This window comes from Brachyhypopomus gauderio, chromosome 10, assembly GCF_052324685.1.
Source record: "Brachyhypopomus gauderio isolate BG-103 chromosome 10, BGAUD_0.2, whole genome shotgun sequence".
Lineage (NCBI taxonomy): Eukaryota > Metazoa > Chordata > Actinopteri > Gymnotiformes > Hypopomidae > Brachyhypopomus > Brachyhypopomus gauderio.
The window spans coordinates 10,812,230-10,833,411 of NC_135220.1; the positions used below are offsets into that span (position 1 = coordinate 10,812,230).

Consider the following 21,182-nt stretch of genomic DNA (forward strand, 5'->3'; position numbering starts at 1 on the left):
CTTGTAGTAAACTTAAAACACTCAGAGCGTCGCTGTTTACCATCACTTCAGCGTATCTCCCACAGCTTTCCGCCCATCTCTTAAATATTCAGTTGCACATTTCTATGAGTGCAAGTACAATCGCTAGACAAAATGGAGTAGTCTGGTCTTTTCTCACGCGAATACGTTTTGTGTAAAATATTGAGAGACGATATTAACAACGCTAAGTGGAATTAATCAAGAGATCAGCACTTCAAATCTGACAATATGGGATGTACGAAGTTTTCAGCTCCGTTATCTTCTCTGCTCTTAGCGTTATTTTTCTGTGATTTGCGTACCGCCCGAGGAGATCTGAGCTATACAGTTCCAGAGGAAACCAAACGCCAGTATGTGATCGGGAATATTGCTAAAGATCTTGGACTCGATGCTCAGCGATTATCAGCACGTAAGGCCCGAATAAACACGGAAGACAGCGGGAAACGGTATACTGACATTAACCTGAGTACTGGAGATTTGATCGTAGCAGACACAATCGACAGAGAGAGGCTTTGTGACGCAAGAATGAATTGCATGTTGAATTATGAGCTTGTGTTGGCAAATCCTCTAGAGGTTCACCGTATTGAATTGAATATTGAGGATGTTAATGATAATGCGCCAAAATTTCTTAACGAGCGCATTACGATTGAAATTCGCGAGTCCGCGTTGAAAGGGCAGCGCTTCCGATTGGATGAAGCGCTTGATTCTGATATCGGGAAAAACGGCGTTAAGGACTATTCACTACAGAAGAACGACCATTTTGTTGTTTTTGTACACGTTAACCAGAACAAAGAAAAATATGCTGAACTTGTATTAAATAAAGAGCTGGATCGTGAAGAACAGAAGGAAATTAATTTGGTTCTTACCGCAGTTGATGGAGGGACTCCTCAGAGATCGGGGTCTGCTATTATACACGTCACTGTGCTGGACGCTAACGATAATGTTCCGGTATTTACTCAGGCGGTATATAAAGTCGCTCTGGCTGAAAACGCGCCATTGGGTACAGAAGTAGTTACTGTGAGCGCATCAGACGCTGATGAAGGAGCGAATGGAGCAGTTACTTATGAATTCAGTCGCATAAGTGATAAAGCAGCACAGCTATTCACGATTGATAAAGTTACTGGACAAATTAAAGTTAACGGACCTATCGACTACGAGGAGGAAAGATATTATGAAATTAGAGTGCAGGCCAAAGATGGATCTGGTTTAGCCTCCACAGCGAATGTTGTTATAGAAATTATTGATGTAAATGATAATGCTCCTAAAATCATTATTACATCTCTGAACAATCCTGTACCTGAGAACGCTATTGTGGGAACTGAAGTGGCCATTATTAATGTCCAGGATAAAGACTCAGGAGATAATCGACAGATCAGATGCTCCATTCAACAAAATGTTCCTTTTAAATTGAACCCATCCATTAAAAACTATTTCTCTCTGGTAACAACAAATCTGCTGGATCGAGAGAGAGAGTCTGATTACAATATAACTATCACTGCCACTGATGGAGGATCTCCTCCATTATCCTCCTCCAAGACAATTCATTTAACAGTATCAGACGTAAATGACAACGCCCCTGTATTTGGAGAGCAATCCTACAGTGCTTATGTGATAGAAAACAACAAACCAGGCACCTCTGTGTGTTCTGTTAGTGCAGGAGACCCAGACTGGAGGCAGAATGGCACAGTACTGTATTCTCTGGTGCCCAGTGAGGTCAACGGTGTCCCAGTGTCCTCATTTATATCCATTAATGCAGATACGGGGGTGATCCATGCTGTGAGGTCATTTGACTATGAGCAGTTCAGAAACTTCAAAGTCCAGGTTGTAGCCAGAGACAATGGCTCTCCTCCACTCAGCAGCAATGTGACTGTGAGTGTGTTCATAACAGATGAGAATGATAACTCTCCACAGATATTATACCCTGCTCCTGAGGGAAAGTCTTTAATGACTGAGATGGTCCCTAAAGCTGCTCTCTCAGGCTCTCTGGTCTCCAAGGTGATCGCTGTGGATGCTGACTCTGGACAGAACGCGTGGCTGTCGTATCAGATTGTGAAGTCTACTGATCCAGGACTTTTCTCCATTGGTCTCCATAGTGGAGAGATCAGAGCACTGAGGGACATTACTGAATCTGACAGCATGAAGCAGAACCTCATTATCTCAGTGAAAGATAATGCACAGCCCCCTCTCTCTGCTACCTGCTCTATATATTTACTTATTTCTGACAACCTGGCTGAAGTTCCTGAACTTAAAGACATGACATATGAGGAGAGCAACTCCAAACTAACATCGTATTTGATCATCACACTGGTTTCTGTGTCCACCTTCTTCCTGACATTCATCATTCTGATGGTGGCTGTGAGGTTTTGTCACAGGAGAAAGCCCAGACTGTTGTTTGATGGAGCAGTCACCATTCCCAGTGCGTATCTCCCTCCCAACTATGCAGAGGTGGAGGGAGCTGGAACTCTCCGCAGTTCTTACAATTATGACACGTATCTGACAACAGGCTCACGCACCAGTGACTTCAAGTTCGTCACATCTTATAATGACAACACGTTGCCCTCAGTTCAGACTCTCAACCGGATTCAAAATCAAAAAAATGATCCATTTGAAGAGAATTCTTTCATTGTTGGTTCATCAGATCCAGAGGTAAGCCCTTGCTGAATTATAGACAGTGAATTCCCTGTTGTCTTCGTGTTTGACAAGTGTAACTGCAACTTTAGTGTACACTTTAGTGCAATAAGGCTTTCACCACTTGTTTTTATTTATTTACCTTATTTGCATGATGTGCAATTATGAAAATATTTTCTATTATCTATTAGGTAATATAGTCGTGACGCTGAATTTTTCTGTTTCTTGTGAGAGAACTCTGTGAGTGTTTCTGTGGGAACTGTTGCTATGTTTGTACTTTGCTACTGTGGCTGATCATTGTTTAGTATGATTTTGGTTGCTAACACAAATAATTTTTGAGATATTGCAGTTCTCAGTTCTTTGTTTCTGTGCCTGCAGTTCATATTTCTCTAATATGCACAGTTGGGTTTGGGCATGATTCAGAAAAGACTTCTGTCTCTACTGGCTGATGGATTTTTATAGACCATACACAGTTTAATTTTTAGCCTATACATTTTCTCTAAATCCCTTTCATTATGCCCCACTCAGCTTTCAGTTGATGTCTCTTGATCATTTGAGAAAGCTAGAAGACAGATTGTTGTTCATTGTTGCTGACTATTATGCCAATAAGTCAGTTTTATGTAATACCAGTCAACTTGGTTTCTATCTTCATTTGATACCATATAATACAGTACATTTAGAATGACTGTATTATTGTTCCTGGCTAAATCCATCATTAATGTTAGTGGGAATAGAGTTGTCCTTGCATGTAGATCTGTCTGAGGGTAGTGTGTTTGATGTACATTCATGGTTGTAGTTATTTCAGACCAGTTTTTCTTAAACTGAACCTGTGTTTTCAACTGTATTTAATTGGCTCATAATTTCTTATTTGCTAGTTTGTGTCATGCGTCCCAGATTAAAGTACACATGGTAACATTGTCAGCACTGTTAGCCACTTCTGGCCTTTTACTGTGTGGGAATGTGGTGATGTGCTGGGGCAATGAGGGTCTTTAATGAATACAAAGTCCTGAATCTACCTTTTAACCATTTACTGCCATGTTTCAATCAGCCTCGTGCCTTTTAATGCACAAGTGCAATGTTTCTGATCTGCATGTCTTTGGACATATGAAGTATTACTACATTTATTTCACATATTTGTTAATTTGAATTTTTCATTTAAACATTTAGTGTTTCCACCAATCATCCATAGTGTACACACGGTGTGTATTTTTCATTGCAGCTTGAATATATTATTTGTTGCTATATGATCATTGATGAATGGCACGTGTTTTTCACTAGAACATGATTTTGTTCTGCAGTACATTGGAAACTTCTACAGAATTTAGAGAAGTTCTGCTGTTTGATCGTTTACATCTGTAGATGGTGGTTATTCTTACCTGTCACTAATCAGAAAGTGCATGTTCCCTGCTATTACGATATATTGGATAAAATATTTGAATGGGAAAACAGGAAACGCTTTTACAATGTTGTTCTGTTTACAAAACTGAAGCCTGACAGAATCCATAATATGTTACTATCAATTTATTTTGCTGGTAGACATATACAGTTTTTTAAGACAACTAATGAACTTTCTCAGTATGGAACACAATATTTTACACATATGTTAAACAATAGGACAAATACATTTACAGATAATAATTCAGTTTTCTATGATTCTTTATATTAATTTTACATTCTACAAGTTGTTGAATTTTATCAATGTGCTTAAAAACACATGTTCCTGTAAGAGTCTTACAATTGGTTGTTGCTTTTACGTTAATTTTAAAATTAGATTTTAGAGGTTATAAATAAATAATTTGTTATTAATGTGCGACACGTTTCATAATATGTTGGGTAGAAAAACAGAAACCAGAGTATATTAACGTCCAGTAGCGAACCGTGACCATTAAACCTGGGCCCGCTACTCCCCCCCCCCCCCCCCCCCCCCCAAAAAATTTTTTTTCCTCTCCTAATAAACTGCACTAAAGAATAAAGAAAAAACCGAGACGACAGTATAACTTTAGAAACGCATGTAGTGCGTTCAAATAACATTTGTACTAGATAACTTGTTAAGCAAAATAAGTTTCCAAACAAAATAAGGTTTCACAGCTCCGTGGTTCTCGCAAGCGGAATATGTAAATGAGGACGTCAAAGGGCCGAATCGAAACTAGCTAGCGGCCGTAGGCTAACGACAGCTAGCGTCGCCACAGCGGGCGGAAATTATCATACAGTTAAGCCCGCCCACTAAGAGGGAAGATATGATTGGTCAATTTTACTGTCATTTGAAACTGGTATTGCGCTGAATTATAACTGCCAGGCCCTCTGTAAACGAACAGCGGGCATCACAGTCCTGATAGGGGGAGACACAGGCTCACAGGCTTCCACTTAACCCCTCACCTTCCAACACAGATTGAATAGACACGGTTGAATAATTTATTTGCTTATATTTTTGTAACTGTTTAGATGTCGATTGTAAAACTGTAAGTAGATAAAATAAAATTGGATAATTATATATATATAATGTTTTAAGAATATTTTAGGCCCTCTGAGAGGGCGTAGAGGGCCCTGACGGTTCCCCACTGTTAACGTCTTAAAATAAGTGAAATCTGACGCAATCTGCAGTGCCAAAATGAAGTCGGAATGGGAGCTCTCCGTGGTGCTGAAACTATAAGGTCCGATCCATCTATTCTTTTGAGGACATATAGTACTGTAAGGCCACTGAAGATGAAACGTCACATTTTGCACAAACATTAAACCGTAAACATTTGCTTCCATGAGCTGTACATTACAACGTGGTTCTCTGCGATTCTTGTTTTTATGTTACATTCTACACAGAGTCGAATTTCATCACCGTGATTTAAACTACATCTTCAGAGATTTGCAGTTCTTTGTTCGTCGGTTATTACTGTGTTCAATGGTTTGTGACGTCATAAATCAACAATAAATATAGTCATTAATTCCCTTTATTGATATTAATTTAACAGCAATTTTCCTCTAGCGTCTGTATGCTCTTACTGAATCGGTCACCGTAAGCGTTCACAACGCTCATACTGTAAGTACAGATAGACATAAATGCGGTAATCTCCGTTAATCATTCTGATGACCTCTGCACTTTGTCATGAATAGCAGTTGATGTTCTTATTAAGTGTTCTACTTGAGTTCACAATCCAGTGAAATTATTATTTTTTTGTTTAAAAAACATGTTTGTCTCGCTTAAGTCTTTTGACGAACTAGACTTGCGGTACTTGTAGTAAACCTAAAACACTCAGAGCGTCGCTGTTCACCATCACTTCAGCGTATCTCCCACAGCTTTCCGCCCATCTCTTAAATATTCAGTTGCACATTTCTATGAGTGCAAGACCAATCGCAAGACAAAATGGAGTAGTCTGGTTTTTATCACGCGAATACGTTTTGTGTAAAATATTGAGAGACGATATTAACAACGTTAAGTAGAATTAATCAAGAGGTCAGCATTTCAAAGCTGACAATATGGGATGTATGAAGCTTTCAGCTCCGTTATCTTCTCTGCTCTTAACATTATTTTTCTGTGATTTGCGTACCGTCCGAGGAGATCTGAGCTATACAGTTCCAGAGGAAACCAAACGCCAGTATGTGATCGGGAATATTGCTAAAGATCTTGGAGTCGATGCTCAGCGATTATCAGCACGGAAGGCCCGAATAAACACGGAGGACAGCGGAAAACGGTATACTGACATTAACCTGAGTACTGGAGATTTGATCGTAGCAGACACAATCGACAGAGAGAGGCTTTGTGGTTCTAGAATTACTTGCATGTTGAATTATGAGCTTGTGTTGGCAAATCCTTTAGATGTTCACCGTATTTCACTGAATATTGAGGACGTTAATGACAATGCGCCAAAATTTCTTAACGATCGCATTACGTTCGAAATCCCCGAGTTGGCTTCGAAAGGGCAGCGCTTCAGATTGGATGAAGCGCATGACTCTGATATCGGACATAACGGCGTTAAGGACTATTCACTACAGAAAAACGACCATTTTGTTTTGGCTGTACACAATAATAAGAACAGAAGAAAATATGCTGAACTTATATTAGATAAAGAACTGGATCGTGAAGAACAGAAGGAAATTAATTTAATTCTTACCGCAGTTGATGGAGGGACTCCTCAGAGATCAGGGTCTGCTATTATACACGTCACTGTGCTGGACGCTAACGATAATGTTCCGGTATTTACTCAGGCGGTATATAAAGTCGCTCTGGCTGAAAACGCACCGTTGGGTACAGAAGTAGTTACTGTGAGCGCATCAGACGCTGATGAAGGAGCGAATGGAGCAGTTACTTATGAATTCAGTCGCATTGATGATAATGCAGCACATTTATTCACGATTGATAAACATACTGGACAAATTACGGTAATTGGAGACATTGATTATGAAAAAGAAACATACTATGAAATTGGAATGCAGGCCAAAGATGGATCTGGTTTAGCATCCACAGCGAATGTTGTTATAGAAATCATTGATGTAAATGATAATGCTCCAAAAATCATTATTACATCTCTGAACAATCCTGTACCTGAGAACGCTATTGTGGGAACTGAAGTGGCCATTATTAATGTTCAGGATAAAGACTCAGGAGATAATCGACAGATCAGATGCTCCATTCAACAAAATGTTCCTTTTAAATTGAACCCATCCATTAAAAACTATTTCTCTCTGGTAACAACAAATCTGCTGGATCGAGAGAGAGAGTCTGATTACAATATAACTATCACTGCCACTGATGGAGGATCTCCTCCATTATCCTCCTCCAAGACAATTCATTTAACAGTATCAGACGTAAATGACAACGCCCCTGTATTTGGAGAGCAATCCTACAGTGCTTATGTGATAGAAAACAACAAACCAGGCACCTCTGTGTGTTCTGTTAGTGCAGGAGACCCAGACTGGAGGCAGAATGGCACAGTACTGTATTCTCTGGTGCCCAGTGAGGTCAACGGTGTCCCAGTGTCCTCATTTATATCCATTAATGCAGATACGGGGGTGATCCATGCTGTGAGGTCATTTGACTATGAGCAGTTCAGAAACTTCAAAGTCCAGGTTGTAGCCAGAGACAATGGATCTCCTCCACTCAGCAGCAACGTGACTGTGAGTGTGTTCATAACAGATGAGAATGATAACTCTCCACAGATATTATACCCTGCTCCAGAGGGAAAGTCTTTAATGACTGAGATGGTCCCTAAAGCTGCTCTCTCAGGCTCTCTGGTCTCCAAGGTGATCGCTGTGGATGCTGACTCTGGACAGAATGCGTGGCTGTCGTATCAGATTGTGAAGTCTACTGATCCAGGACTTTTCTCCATTGGTCTCCATAGTGGAGAGATCAGAGCCCTGAGGGACATTACTGAATCTGACAGCATGAAGCAGAACCTCATTATCTCAGTGAAAGATAATGGACAGCCCCCTCTCTCTGCTACCTGCTCTGTATATTTACTTATTTCTGACAACCTGGCTGAAGTTCCTGAACTTAAAGACATGACTTATGAGGAAAGCAACTCCAAACTAACATCGTATTTGATCATCGCACTGGTTTCTGTGTCCACCTTCTTCCTGACGTTCATCATTCTGATGGTGGCTGTGAGGTTTTGTCACAGGAGAAAGCCCAGACTGTTGTTTGATGGAGCAGTCACCATTCCCAGTGCGTATCTCCCTCCCAACTATGCAGAGGTGGAGGGAGCTGGAACTCTCCGCAGTTCTTACAATTATGACACGTATCTGACAACAGGCTCACGCACCAGTGACTTCAAGTTCATCACATCTTATAATGACAACACGCTGCCCTCAGCTCAGACTCTCAACAGGATTCAAAATCAGAAAGATCCATTTGAAGAGAATTCTTTCATTGTTGGTTCACCAGATCCAGAGGTAAGCCTTTGCTGAATTATAGATTGTAAATTATACCACAGTTAGTTCCGACCCTACAATGTGATTGGCTGAGAGGTGATCTAGGAGTGCCAATATTACACATTATAGCACTGGATCCGAAGCTCTCCATGTATTACTCCGCCCATTCATTTGATACCCATTCATGACTGTGGGCATTACAGTACAGTTCTACATAACCTCCTTCTGTGTTATGCGTCTAGTTGATAACTATTTGTTGATTAGGTAATTGACGACAAAAGTTTCAAAGCAAAGTGTCCGTAGTGAAAATGAATCACTGTTAACTACTTCTGTTTATGGTGCTGTGTGCAGAGACTTGGATTGGTAGTGGCAATGTGGATTTTTAAAATATAATAATTAAAATTTCTGACTGAAATGTTTACCTGCTTAACATGTTGCGCAACACAGCTTACTGCAAAACTGCAGTGTTTGTGAATCTTATTTTAAACTAGATATATTGCAAATCCAAGGAATAGTTTAGCCTCTGCAAATATAATTGAAACATTTAATGTTACCACCACCAGTAATTCATCATGTGAAGATGATGTATGTTTACTTTGTAATTTATGCACATAACCTTTATCATGAATCTTTCAATCCAAAGTGTTTTTTACCATTTTTTATTTTTTTGTTTTTGATCATAATATTGGAACCTCTTCAAATTAAGAGTTGATTTGCTGTTTTTTTTCTTTTCTGGTGCTTGTTGTTGTCCATTAATTATTAGCAAATCTATGTTATTATGAATCTGAGAATAGTGAAGTAAGCCAGGCACAAACTGACTAATGTCCCCCACATTTCAAACACGACTGTTTGTTGTCTGCTTGGATGAATCCTGCCCTGTCATCTCCTCTTCCATCTCTGTCCTCTTCTTTCCCTCTTCCACTATTTCCACCACATTGGTCCCTGGGCCACAGTTCACACCACATGTCCTGTCATTACTGTTAGTCTCTTTTTATACACATGCATGCTCATGTGAAGATTGATTGGTTGTTTATCATATCAGTACTGTCAGTTGGGGTTGGGGTCGGAGTTGGATGTTGGGGTTGGGGTTGCTAAAATATTTTAGCAAACTGTATTCACATTAAACTACAGTTTAAGGTGGGGGGGAGTAACGGGGGGGGGGGGGGGGGGGGCAGTAAAACATGACAGGTGTGCACATCTTTAGTCATATCTTTAAACCAGGAACTATATTCAGGGTTTGATCTGAGGAGGGATTTGAGGAGATGTTATAACACCCCCAGTTAGAAAGAAGCATGGGCATAACCCCCCTTCCCCCCTTGTGAAACTCGTCCCTCATTCACACCCCTCTGGATTGATGTGATGTTCATGTGTTGTTGAGACAACCATAGTGGTTCTGTGTGCTTTCTCGTCATTGTTCAGTGGAGAATGTGGTGCAGTTTGCATCTGCTAGAAATACAGCAAGATCGTGGACTATCTTCAAAAAGAAAAACAATAACCACCATTAACCAGGAGTTAATACAGTAAAACTGAATACAGTGCGTCCCTGCTTAACGATGGGTCTGGTTAACGACAGACCGGAGTTACGACCGACTTTTTTTTTATTTTGTGCGGTGCGTGGAGGAGCAGTGGCAGCACAGTGGAGTGTTGTGGGGTGTTGTCGGGTGTTGTGGAGTTTTGTCGGGTGTTGTGGAGTGTTGTATATATACTCTAATGAATGCTTAGATCAACCAGATGTGCATCTCATGAACTTTTACTGTAATTGGCAAACATGCAGTATCACAAAGTCTCATAATGCAAAGACAAGGCAGTTTACAGAGTGAACTGCCAAGAAACTGAGTAAGACTGTGTGGTGTAGAGTGGTAAGACTGGTGTAGAGGGGTAAGACTGTGGTGTAGAGGAGTAAGACTGTGTGGTGTAGAGGAGTAAGACTGTGTGGTGTAGAGGGGTAAGACTGTGGGGTGTAGAGAGGTAAGACTGTGGTGTAGAGGGGTAAGACTATGGTGTAGAGGTGTAAGACTGCATGGTGTAGAGGGGTAAGACTGCATGGTGTAGAGGGGTAATACTGCGTGGTATAGAGGGGTAAGACTGTGGTGTAGAGGGGTAAGACTGCGTTGTGTAGAGGGGTAAGACTGCGTTGTGTAGAGGGGTAAGACTGTGTGGTGTATAGGGGTAAGACTGTGTGATGTAGAGGGGTAAGACTGTTTGGTACACAGTAATGCCTTAAGGTTGAGAGAAATCCAGCAAGTCATTATACAGGATAACAGTGGTTATGAACGTAATCAATCTGTAAGCACTCCACTATTGACTGGATTATGAAATGATACCAGACGACCATGAAACAATCTGTACAAAATTCAAACTAGATCTTCCAGGAAGATTCCAGTGTGATGTGGATGACAATATGTGGCCCAGAGGGGAGTGTTACGCTGTATAGAACAGACAGCACTATAATTCCTTAAGTTGTTGGCTCAGGTTGTTTTGGATGTGTAGAGGACGTTTCTAATTTTGCATTTTTTCCAAAAGTTTTTTTTCCAAACAGTCTGTCTTTCCTGCATTTAAATCAGATTCATTTTCATCAATAAATTGCAGTGCAAACAATGCAGTAAAATAATATTACCGTATAAACATATCATATCATTTCATTTTTGATATACCACACAATGTGCAGAATTCTTGAAATCAAAAGCTTAGCTAGTTTCCACTATAATACACTTACAGTGTACAACTGACAACATGACTAAATATTTTGACTGCCTTGTTCAAAGGCAATGACACACAGACTAGATATTCTGATGGTACTGAGAAGTTAACCTAAATATTTGTTTTTGAGGCAAAATCAAATAGTTTGAGTGAAGTATCTGCTTTTGCAGGTGTTTCACTGAATTTTGCTGTTTGCACTAACTGGTTTGAGAAATGTACTTGTTGTGATGCCAATGTAAACAGCGTGAAAGCACATTTACAAAATTTGTTTTGTCATTTCCGTGATAGTCAAAGCACATTTACAGCGTGATATGTGTATACTTTAATTCAACCGGTTGCTGTAAAGCAGGATGTCAAAATAAGTAACACGTAAACAAAGTAAATTAAACGTTTAGATGATAAACGGGCTACTGCAGTTAACAGAAAATGCACAGAGCGTCGCTATTCACCAACAGTACATGGGAGACGTCCATCTCCACCCAGCTATTTAATATTTGTCCACAGCGTCTAGCAGCAGTGCTTAAGATGGAACGACATGTCGACGACTGTCCAGTTTTAGAAAGCGTTGTGCTGAATATATATATTTAAGTTCGTCGACGATGGCATGCAGTATACTTTCGCGTTTTCTGATCGTTTTGGTTTTATGTTGCACCGCGTATGCTGTCCATGGAGATTTGACCTATACGTTTCCCGAAGAAACAAAGATTCAGTACGTAATTGGAAATATAGCAAAGGACCTCGAAATCGATGCCAAACAGTTATCGACTCGCAGAGCGCGGATTGACACGGAGGACATCAAACGGTACTGTGATATTAACATGAGAACTGGAGATTTGACTGTTTCAGAGACAATAGACCGAGAGGAGCTGTGTGGATCAGCGGTTCCGTGCACTCTTCATTACGAACTCGTTTTAGAAAATCCGCTTGAAATCCATCGCGTATCTCTCCAAATTCAGGACATTAACGACAATAATCCCCGATTTCCGAATGACCGCATCGCTTTGGAAATCAGCGAGTCGGCCATCAAGGGCCAGCGCTTTCGTTTGGATGAGGCGTATGACTCTGATATTGAGAATAATGGAGTTTGTGGTTACTCTCTGGAGAAGAATAAGTATTTCGGTTTATCCGTTCACGAGAACACGGACCGAGGAAAATACGCTGAATTAGTACTGGAGACGGAGCTGGATCGGGAACAACAGAAGGAAATAAATATAATACTTACAGCTACTGATGGCGGCACCCCTCCGAGGTCCGGTACGGTCGCTTTACACGTGACTGTGCTGGACGCTAATGACAACAGTCCGGTTTTCACTCAGACTGTCTACAGAGTCACTTTAGCTGAGAATTCGCCTGTAGGTACTGACGTAGTTAGAGTGGGCGCCGCGGATGCTGATGAAGGTGCAAACGGGGAGATTACGTATGAATTCAGTCGGGCTTCCGATAAAACTGTTAAACTGTTTTCTATCGATAGGACAACTGGACAAGTTACAGTAAAGGGAGAGATCGACTATGAAAAAGAAAAATACCATGAAATAGGAGTCCAAGCCAAAGACGGTCCCGGCTTAGCGTCCACTGCGAAAATTATTATAGATATCAGTGACATAAATGACAACGCACCTAGAATTATTCTGAAATCACTGAACAGCCCCATACAAGAGAATGCTGCTGTAGGCACTGAGGTGGCCATCTTTAATGTTCAGGATAAAGATTCAGGAGATAATCGACAAATCATATGTTCAATTCAGCAAAACGTCCCTTTCAAATTAAATCCTTCCATTAAAAATTATTTTTCTTTGGCAACCACAAGTATACTGGACAGAGAACAAGAAACAGATTATAATATCACTATCACTGCTACTGATGGAGGATCACCACCATTATCCTCCTCCATGACTATTCATTTATCTGTAGCAGATATCAATGACAATGCACCTGTTTTTGATCAGAAATCTTACAGCTCCCATGTGATGGAAAACAACAAACCAGGCACCTCTGTGTGTTCTGTTAGTGCAGGAGACCCAGACTGGAGGCAGAATGGCACAGTACTGTATTCTCTGGTGTCCAGTGAGGTCAACGGTGTCCCAGTGTCCTCATTTATATCCATTAATGCAGATACGGGGGTGATCCATGCTGTGAGGTCATTTGACTATGAGCAGTTCAGAAACTTCAAAGTCCAGGTTGTAGCCAGAGACAATGGCTCTCCTCCACTTAGCACCAACGTGACTGTGAGTGTGTTCATAACAGATGAGAATGATAACTCTCCACAGATATTATACCCTGCTCCAGAGGGAAAGTCTTTAATGACTGAGATGGTCCCTAAAGCTGCTCTCTCAGGCTCTCTGGTCTCCAAGGTGATCGCTGTGGATGCTGACTCTGGACAGAACGCGTGGCTGTCGTATCAGATTGTGAAGTCTACTGATCCAGGACTTTTCTCCATTGGTCTCCATAGTGGAGAGATCAGAGCACTGAGGGACATTACTGAATCTGACAGCATGAAGCAGAACCTCATTATCTCAGTGAAAGATAATGGACAGCCCCCTCTCTCTGCTACCTGCTCTGTGTATTTACTTATTTCTGACAACCTGGCTGAAGTTCCTGAACTTAAAGACATGACTTATGAGGAGAGCAACTCCAAACTAACATCGTATTTGATCATCGCACTGGTTTCTGTGTCCACCTTCTTCCTGACTTTCATCATTCTGATGGTGGCTGTGAGGTTTTGTCACAGGAGAAAGCCCAGACTGTTGTTTGATGGAGCAGTCACCATTCCCAGTGCATATCTCCCTCCCAACTATGCAGAGGTGGAGGGAGCTGGAACTCTCCGCAGTTCTTACAATTATGACACGTATCTGACAACAGGCTCACGCACCAGTGACTTCAAGTTCATCACATCTTATAATGACAACACGCTGCCCTCAGTTCAGACTCTCAACAGGATTCAAAATCAGAATGATCCATTTGAAGAGAATTCTTTCATTGTTGCTTCATCAGATTCAGAGGTAAGCCCTTGCTGTATTATAGACAGTAAATTTGATATTGCCTATGCTTTTCAGAAGCTTATTTGCAGATTTGGTGTAATTGTAATTGTATTCTGGCTTTCCCCAATACTTGTTTTAAATAATTTCATTTATTGCAGTGATTCTCACAATTGGTATCCTGTAAATATGAAAGACTGTTGCGTTCTCTATTAGTTAATAGTTATGACACAGAATTGATCTGTTTCTTGTGAGAGAGCTCTGTGAGGGTTTCTGTGGGAGATGTTGCTGTGTTTGTATTTTGCTTCTGTGGCTGGTCATTGTTCAGTATGATTTTGGATACGAATGATTCATAACAAAGTTGAAGTTTGGGATCTATTCGTTTTTTGTAAAGTACCTACATTACATGCACATTTTCTGCTACACTAATTAGGATTTGAATATTGTTCTCTGAAGGGTTGTGTCTTCTGGTTGATGGATGTTTTTAGAATATTCACACTTTAGGTTTTAGCCTAAATATTTCCTGTAAATCTCTTTCATTGTGTCATGCTATGTAAAGCAGTCATTCAGTTGATCAGGGATGTGACATGTATGGCTTTATTTTCTTGGCTGTGTCCATTTAAATGTTTATGAAAATCCTTTTGAGGAAGATATTATACTTAAACACAGGATAAGATGGTGAAATATCCTATGCCACTCCCATACCCCTCACAAGGCCCTACCGCCCATCTTCTCTCCAACAACCATAACCGTGCATGTTATTAACCAACCAACCACTATTAGAACACTGCAACATCTACGAACTGATACTGGCTCGGCAAGGATCCAGAAGCACAGCGTACTATGTTCATGGTCCATTGCTTCAACTGCCAAGTACTCAGATCACCACATCAACCTGGACTGACCTTCAAACAAAGCAACAACGACACATCCTATACACACACCAGTTGCTTGAGGAGAACACAACAACAGCTACAATCTGATACTGGCTCGGCAAGGATCCAGAATCACAGTGTACTATGTTCATGGTCCGTTGCCTCAACTGCCACGTACTCAGACCATACCACAGCCCTGGACAGACCTTCACGCAAAGTAACAACGACGCCCACAACCACTTGCAAGCTCTTCACTGGGGTCATCAGGTGGGCACCTCCCTTCGTTGGTGTTTCATTGATTTGAGCCCACAACACCTCCAGGAGGCTCAACGGTGAGGGCTGGCGTCCCAGCCTCACCCCCCTCAAAGCTTGCTGTTCAAACACCTTTTATGTTACACATTTCACCTTCCCAACATCTCACCCATAAGACCAGTCAAGCCACCTTTATGGGACATGACCCCAAGTAGTCTGTGCCCTCTTAATCCACAGCCATTGGCTAGCTCTTTCAGCTACCACTGACAGCTCCTTCACAGCTGATCTTAACTTTCTCCCTCTAAGGCAGAATTGCGTTAACAACGATGTCATAGATTTAGCCACAAAACCCCTAGCACCTACCTCTACTGGTCTTATGTGTGCCTGCCATCTGCGTTCTCACACATTGGCCACCAAGTCAGCGAATTTCAACTTTTTTCTCTCAAATGCTTCATCAACCGCATCTTCAAACGGAACCGTTAATTCGATAAAGTAAACAATCCGTTTACTTTCCGAGTACAACACCATATCGGGCCTCAGTGAAGTTACTGCTATGCATTCTGGAACCTGTAGTTTTCTCCCTACATCTACTAGAAGTTTCCAATCTCGTGCTTCACCCCACCTGCCAACATTAACGGCACAATCGCATTCTCCTGCACGTTGACCCTCCCTCACAAACCTACTTGCGTACCGATTACAAACACTAGTCAATGCATTAACCTCTAGGCACTTCTTATCAAATAAACACACTAGCACACTTAGAACTTGATTAAGCCTCCATGTATATCGCCCCTGTGACAAACTAACACGGCATGCGGACAAAATGTGCTTTAGCGAGCCAACTTACATTCAGGATCTTCACCTACCCACTGTGCGAGGTTTTGAGGAGTTGGAAGGACGTCATATGTTGATCCAAGTAGAAACTTGATGCGCCCAGCGTCCATTGCCCAAATTTCCTGCCAGGTGAGCCGCCTATTTTCTACGCTCTGCCAACGAAGCCATTGGCCTTGTTTTGCCTGAGACGCTGCTACTGCACATCGAGCATCTTCTTCCTGTTTCCTTATAAAACTCACTACCATTCGCCTTCTCTCTGGTGATGTGGCCTTATTAAATGTTTTCCATGATACACCTGATCCAAAGCCCGCTTTTCCACATTGGACATAGCCTACTATATCGCGCAACACTAACGCGCTTTCGGCCGCTTGCGCCGCTACCCGTGGATTCCACTTTCTCCCTACCTTAGCCACTGATGCTGCTTTTCTTACGACATTATCCTTAGATCCTAATAGAATCAACTCTCGACTCACCCTTGCACATTTAAATTCCTCAACTAAGCTAGTCATAGGTAGTTCTAGTATGCCTTTTCCATATAATGCTACACTACTTAAACAACGTGGCAAACCTAACCATTTCCTTATTGTTTTATTCAAAATCCTTTCCAACCTCTCAACCTCTGTGATAGGTACCTCGTAAATTGTCAGTGGCCATCTAATACGAGGAAGCAAGCCAAACTGGATACACCATAATTTTAATTTTCCTGGTAACATCGACTTCTCTATACTATTAATTGCCTGCACCAATTCTGTCTTTAAGATCGCCACCTGCTCCTTATCATTTAATGCTGCACTATACCATCTGCCCAAACTTTTAACTGGCTTCTCCTGTACCGATGGTATACACTCACCTTCCATATAAAAGCTCTCCTGCACCAACTTGCCTTTAACTATTGATATACTTCTAGATTTATTAGGCTTTACCTTCATCCTAGCCCACCTAAGATTTCCCTATATTTTTTCCAATAGCCGCCGAGTGCAAGGTACTGTCGTTGTTAATGTTGTTATGTCATCCATTTAAGCCCTAATTGGAGGTAGCCGTAACCCATCTCGCAGTCTTTCACCGCCTACAACCCACTTTGAGGCCCTAATTATCACCTCCATGGCCATAGTAAATGCCAAAGGCGAAATGGTGCATCCGGCCATTATACCCATTTCCAACCTTTGCCATGCTGTAACAAATTCTCCTGTATTAAAACATAACTGAATATCCTCAAAGTGTGCCTTAACCAGCCTAGTAATATTTGCTGGCACCTGAAAATATTCAAACGCCTTCCATATTAGGCTATGCGGCACGGACCAAAAAGCATTAGCTAGGTCTAAAAACACCACATGTAAATCCCTACCCTCTCTCCTCGCTGCCTGGATCTGACTCCAGATCATACTACTATGTTCCAAACAACCTGCAAAACCAGGAATCCCTGCCTTTTGTACTGAGGTGTCAATTAATTTATTTACTTTTAGGTACTCTACTAACCTCCTTGCTACTACACTAAAGAAGATTTTACCCTCTACATTAAGGAGACTTATTGGTCAAAACTGCTCTATCTCCTTGGAATCCTTTTCTTTTGGAATCAGGATGCCCACTGCTCTCCTCCACTCGTTTGGGATAGTCCCTTTTTTCCACATTACGACCATCATTCTCCACAAAAACTTCAGGACATCAGGTGCATTCTTATACACTTGATACGTCGCACCATTAGGCCCTGGCGCAGATCCAGCCTTTGCATGGCGAACCACGTTTTGCACCTCCTTCCACTTTGGGAGGCTGACATCCATGCAGCCCCCTATTGTGCCCACTGGTGGAATGTCTGCTGGGAGCTCCAACTCCTTGTCCTTATCCTTATCACTATACATACATTCAAAGTACTCTTCTAATACCTTTCTTTCCACATTTAGTCTACCAGACTTCTCTTTGCTAAATAAAGTCTTCACAAACCCAAAAGGATTTCTGAAGAAGGCTGCCCTAGCATGTTCCTTCTTCCTTCTCCTTTTCCTTAACACCTCTGCCCTCCTTAAAGTTGCTAACCTACTCTTCAGATTTCTCTGTAGCCAATTGATACCCTCTTTATCCTCATCCATTGCCCTCTTCCACTGTTTTCTCAGAGCTCTCAACTCCTGGACAAGCCCAGCTATTTCTACCTGTCGCCTAGATTTCAGACTCTTGCCTTTTTTCCCTCACCTGCACTTTCCCAAACCTAGCCAATCCATACTCATAAATGACTCCACCTAATCTATTCAATTTACTCTCTGCTGACCCTTTCAGACTAGCCAGTAAACCTCTAAGATCATCATTTACGCTCCTCCAGCCTGCTTTATCTACTGCTGTGGGCCATCTTACCTTATTTCTCTGGACAAGACCCTTCTCCTTCGCCAGCCTTCCGCTTCTCCTCTGATGAACCTCAGACTCATCATCCTGTATGTCTTTACTGCAGTTCACTTCCTTAGTAACAGAGGTACTGATATCCTGCGGGCTGTGGTGTACAACCTGCCGCTGGACTTCAACCGACTGATTCGAACTACTCCGTAAGAAGTACTGTTCAATACAGTGCCCCTGCACTACCACCTCTTCTTACTTTGATGAATCCTCAGCCCTCTAAGTGACGTAACCTTCTTCCATCCACAGACACACTCCTGCATCTCACCTCCAATCGCGGCGGATACCTTTGTGCTGGAGCTTTTTCTCATTGTCGATTCCATTCCAGAGTTCGTAGCCTTGTGACCATCCTGTGAGTCATCTTCCACCCCAGCTCTCGCAGACTCAAGGGGTAATGTTTTCTTAAGTCTCTTTGTAGCTCTTAAGGTTGCACGCACACGGATATTTCCGCAAGTGCCGCCATCATGAGTAGCTAGCCCATGACAGCCCCGGTGGGGTCTATTCCCCCTTGTCAGCTGTCTCTCCAAGCTGCCACAAAGACTTTCCTTTGTTGTCAACTGCCCTGTTCGCAGCGGTCACTAGGTAGCCTAGAGAATTGATTATACTTAAACACAGGATAAGATGGTGAAATATCCTATGCCACTCCCATACCCCTCACAAGGCCCTACCGCCCATCTTCTCTCCAACAACCATAACCGTGCATGTTATTAACCAACCAACTACTATTAGAACACTGCAACATCTACGAACTGATACTGGCTCGGCAAGGATCCAGAATCACAGCGTACTATGTTCATGGTCCGTTGCCTCAACTGCCACGTACTCAGACCATACCACAGCCCTGGACAGACCTTCACGCAAAGTAACAACGACGCCCACAACCACTTGCAAGAAAATAGTAAAGATTGTTGTTCAAGATGTTGATGTTGTTCCAGACCGTTTATAATCATACCTACAAACGTTATTTACATATATAATAATTGCATATCATTCCTACAGGTTCTGCTGGATTTAGAACGTCTGTTTTTGTCAGTTTATACATTAAACAGCGTTTGAGATGCGGGGCAAAAACTCAAAGGGAAGGATTGCTGGCTGAGGCGGTGAATCATGGACTCTGATTCCAGTTAAAGAATCAACATGCTGAGACAGAGAGATCTCCTTTTTGTTTCTTTAATAGATGTTGCTCTTGACATCAATTGTAAAGTGTGTGGAAGTGCGTGGGTGTGTGTATGTGTGTGGTAACGTGTGTGACGTGTGGTCTGAAAATATACAGAAACAGTACAATGTATTAGAAGTTAACTGCCATACGGGCCGCTTATCCAGCAATTACGTTTAAACATTAGTAAATAACTGCCATACGGGCCGCTTATCCAGCAATTACGTTTAAACATTAGTAAATAACTGCCATACGGGCCGCTTATCCAGCAATTACGTTTAAACATTAGTAAATAATAAATATGGGCAGAAGTTCGCCAGTAAGATTCCTTATCTAAATACAAAACACCACTTAAGTATAATACAGTAACAGAGAAATAATATGAGTGATGGAGAAATTACTTAACAGCATAACGTTAAAAGATATACACAACAACAATAGTTCGCTGTTTCAGGTTAGCTGCAATGCTACTAAACTAACGCGAGTCAACTCGACCTGCGAATATAATTCAGTTAAACACAAACCGCAACAATAATCAGAAGGTAGAAATCACTCACATTCCCTCAAGAACGCACACAGGAAATATGGAAAAAACCCACGGAAAGTCCAGGCAGCTTCGGTTCACTCACTAGTTGATCTGCCGCTTGTCAGTGTGTGACAGCAATTTTCCCGACCCGTTCGGACTGCATTACTACCGTTGCCTAGGACATGGTTTTACCCGTTGCGCTTTCTAACAAACAGGAATGATTGTATTACTGTTCCTTTCTAAATGCAATATTATTGTTAGTGGTTACAGAGCTGTCTTAGTACTTGTCTATTTCTGAGGGTCGTGGGTTTGATGTCCATTCATGGCTGTGGGAATTTCAGCTCAGTTCTACTTAAACTGAAGCTGTTTAAACTGTTCTGCATCTAGTTGGTTCCTAATTGTTAATTTGATGCTGGAAAACATGAGTCTCAAAGCAAAGTTTCTGTGGAAAAAAAATCAAACACTATTAACTACTTCTGTTAATGGTGCTATGTGGGGAGACTTGGATTTGTTGTGGCAATGTGGATTTTTTATGATATAGTAATTATAATTTCTGACTGAATTTTTTACCAGTTTACCATTAAAGAAAAAAATTATAGTTTTTCACCAGTGGTATCCCAGTAGGTGGCCAGTAGGTGAGCTTGTTTCCTTTCATTGATTAAATCCCGACGTGCCATGTTCTCGTACAGTGTCTATTTTCCCGGCTTGCACAAAACTGTTCTTCCCGAGCGTGTGAAGTGTAAGAGCTGTGTAGAAGCGACCTCAATTAAAAAAAAAAAAAGTTTCCATCCATTTAGTATCTGGCAGCATAACCATGTTGCACAACACACATTAATACAAAATTGGAGTGTTTGTGAATTTTGTTCTCTTAAACTTGTGAATTTAAAATAGATTGATTTCAAATGCAATTAATAGGTGTTATTGCCACCAGTAATTCATCATGTGAAGAGGATGTATATTTTACATTGTAATTTATATCCATTATT

At 41.5% G+C, this 21,182-nt stretch overlaps 2 protein-coding genes across 7 annotated transcripts in view; both read left to right on the top strand.

The window, feature by feature from the left end:
- LOC143525424 (protocadherin gamma-C5-like) overlaps nucleotides 1-21,182 on the top strand; it is a 186,532-nt gene that overhangs the window by 8,684 nt on the left and 156,666 nt on the right. For 2 of the 6 annotated variants that reach the window (XM_077019352.1, XM_077019374.1), the window contains exon 1: nucleotides 112-2,661. The exons of 2 other annotated variants lie outside the window; for them this stretch is intronic. In XM_077019352.1, coding sequence (XP_076875467.1) covers nucleotides 247-2,661 — 2,415 coding nt within the window. In that variant the 5' untranslated portion in view covers nucleotides 112-246. Of the gene's footprint in view, nucleotides 1-111; nucleotides 2,662-5,978; nucleotides 8,524-21,182 lie in introns of those variants that run through there. 2 more of the 6 variants (XM_077019357.1, XM_077019377.1) reach the window with 1 other exon arrangement.
- LOC143526118 (protocadherin beta-7-like) lies at nucleotides 11,727-18,667 on the top strand. The gene is made up of 2 exons (XM_077020774.1): nucleotides 11,727-14,201; nucleotides 18,515-18,667. The coding sequence occupies exons 1-2, from the start codon at nucleotides 11,802-11,804 to the stop codon at nucleotides 18,665-18,667; spliced, it is 2,553 nt and encodes an 850-aa protein (XP_076876889.1). The 5' UTR covers nucleotides 11,727-11,801.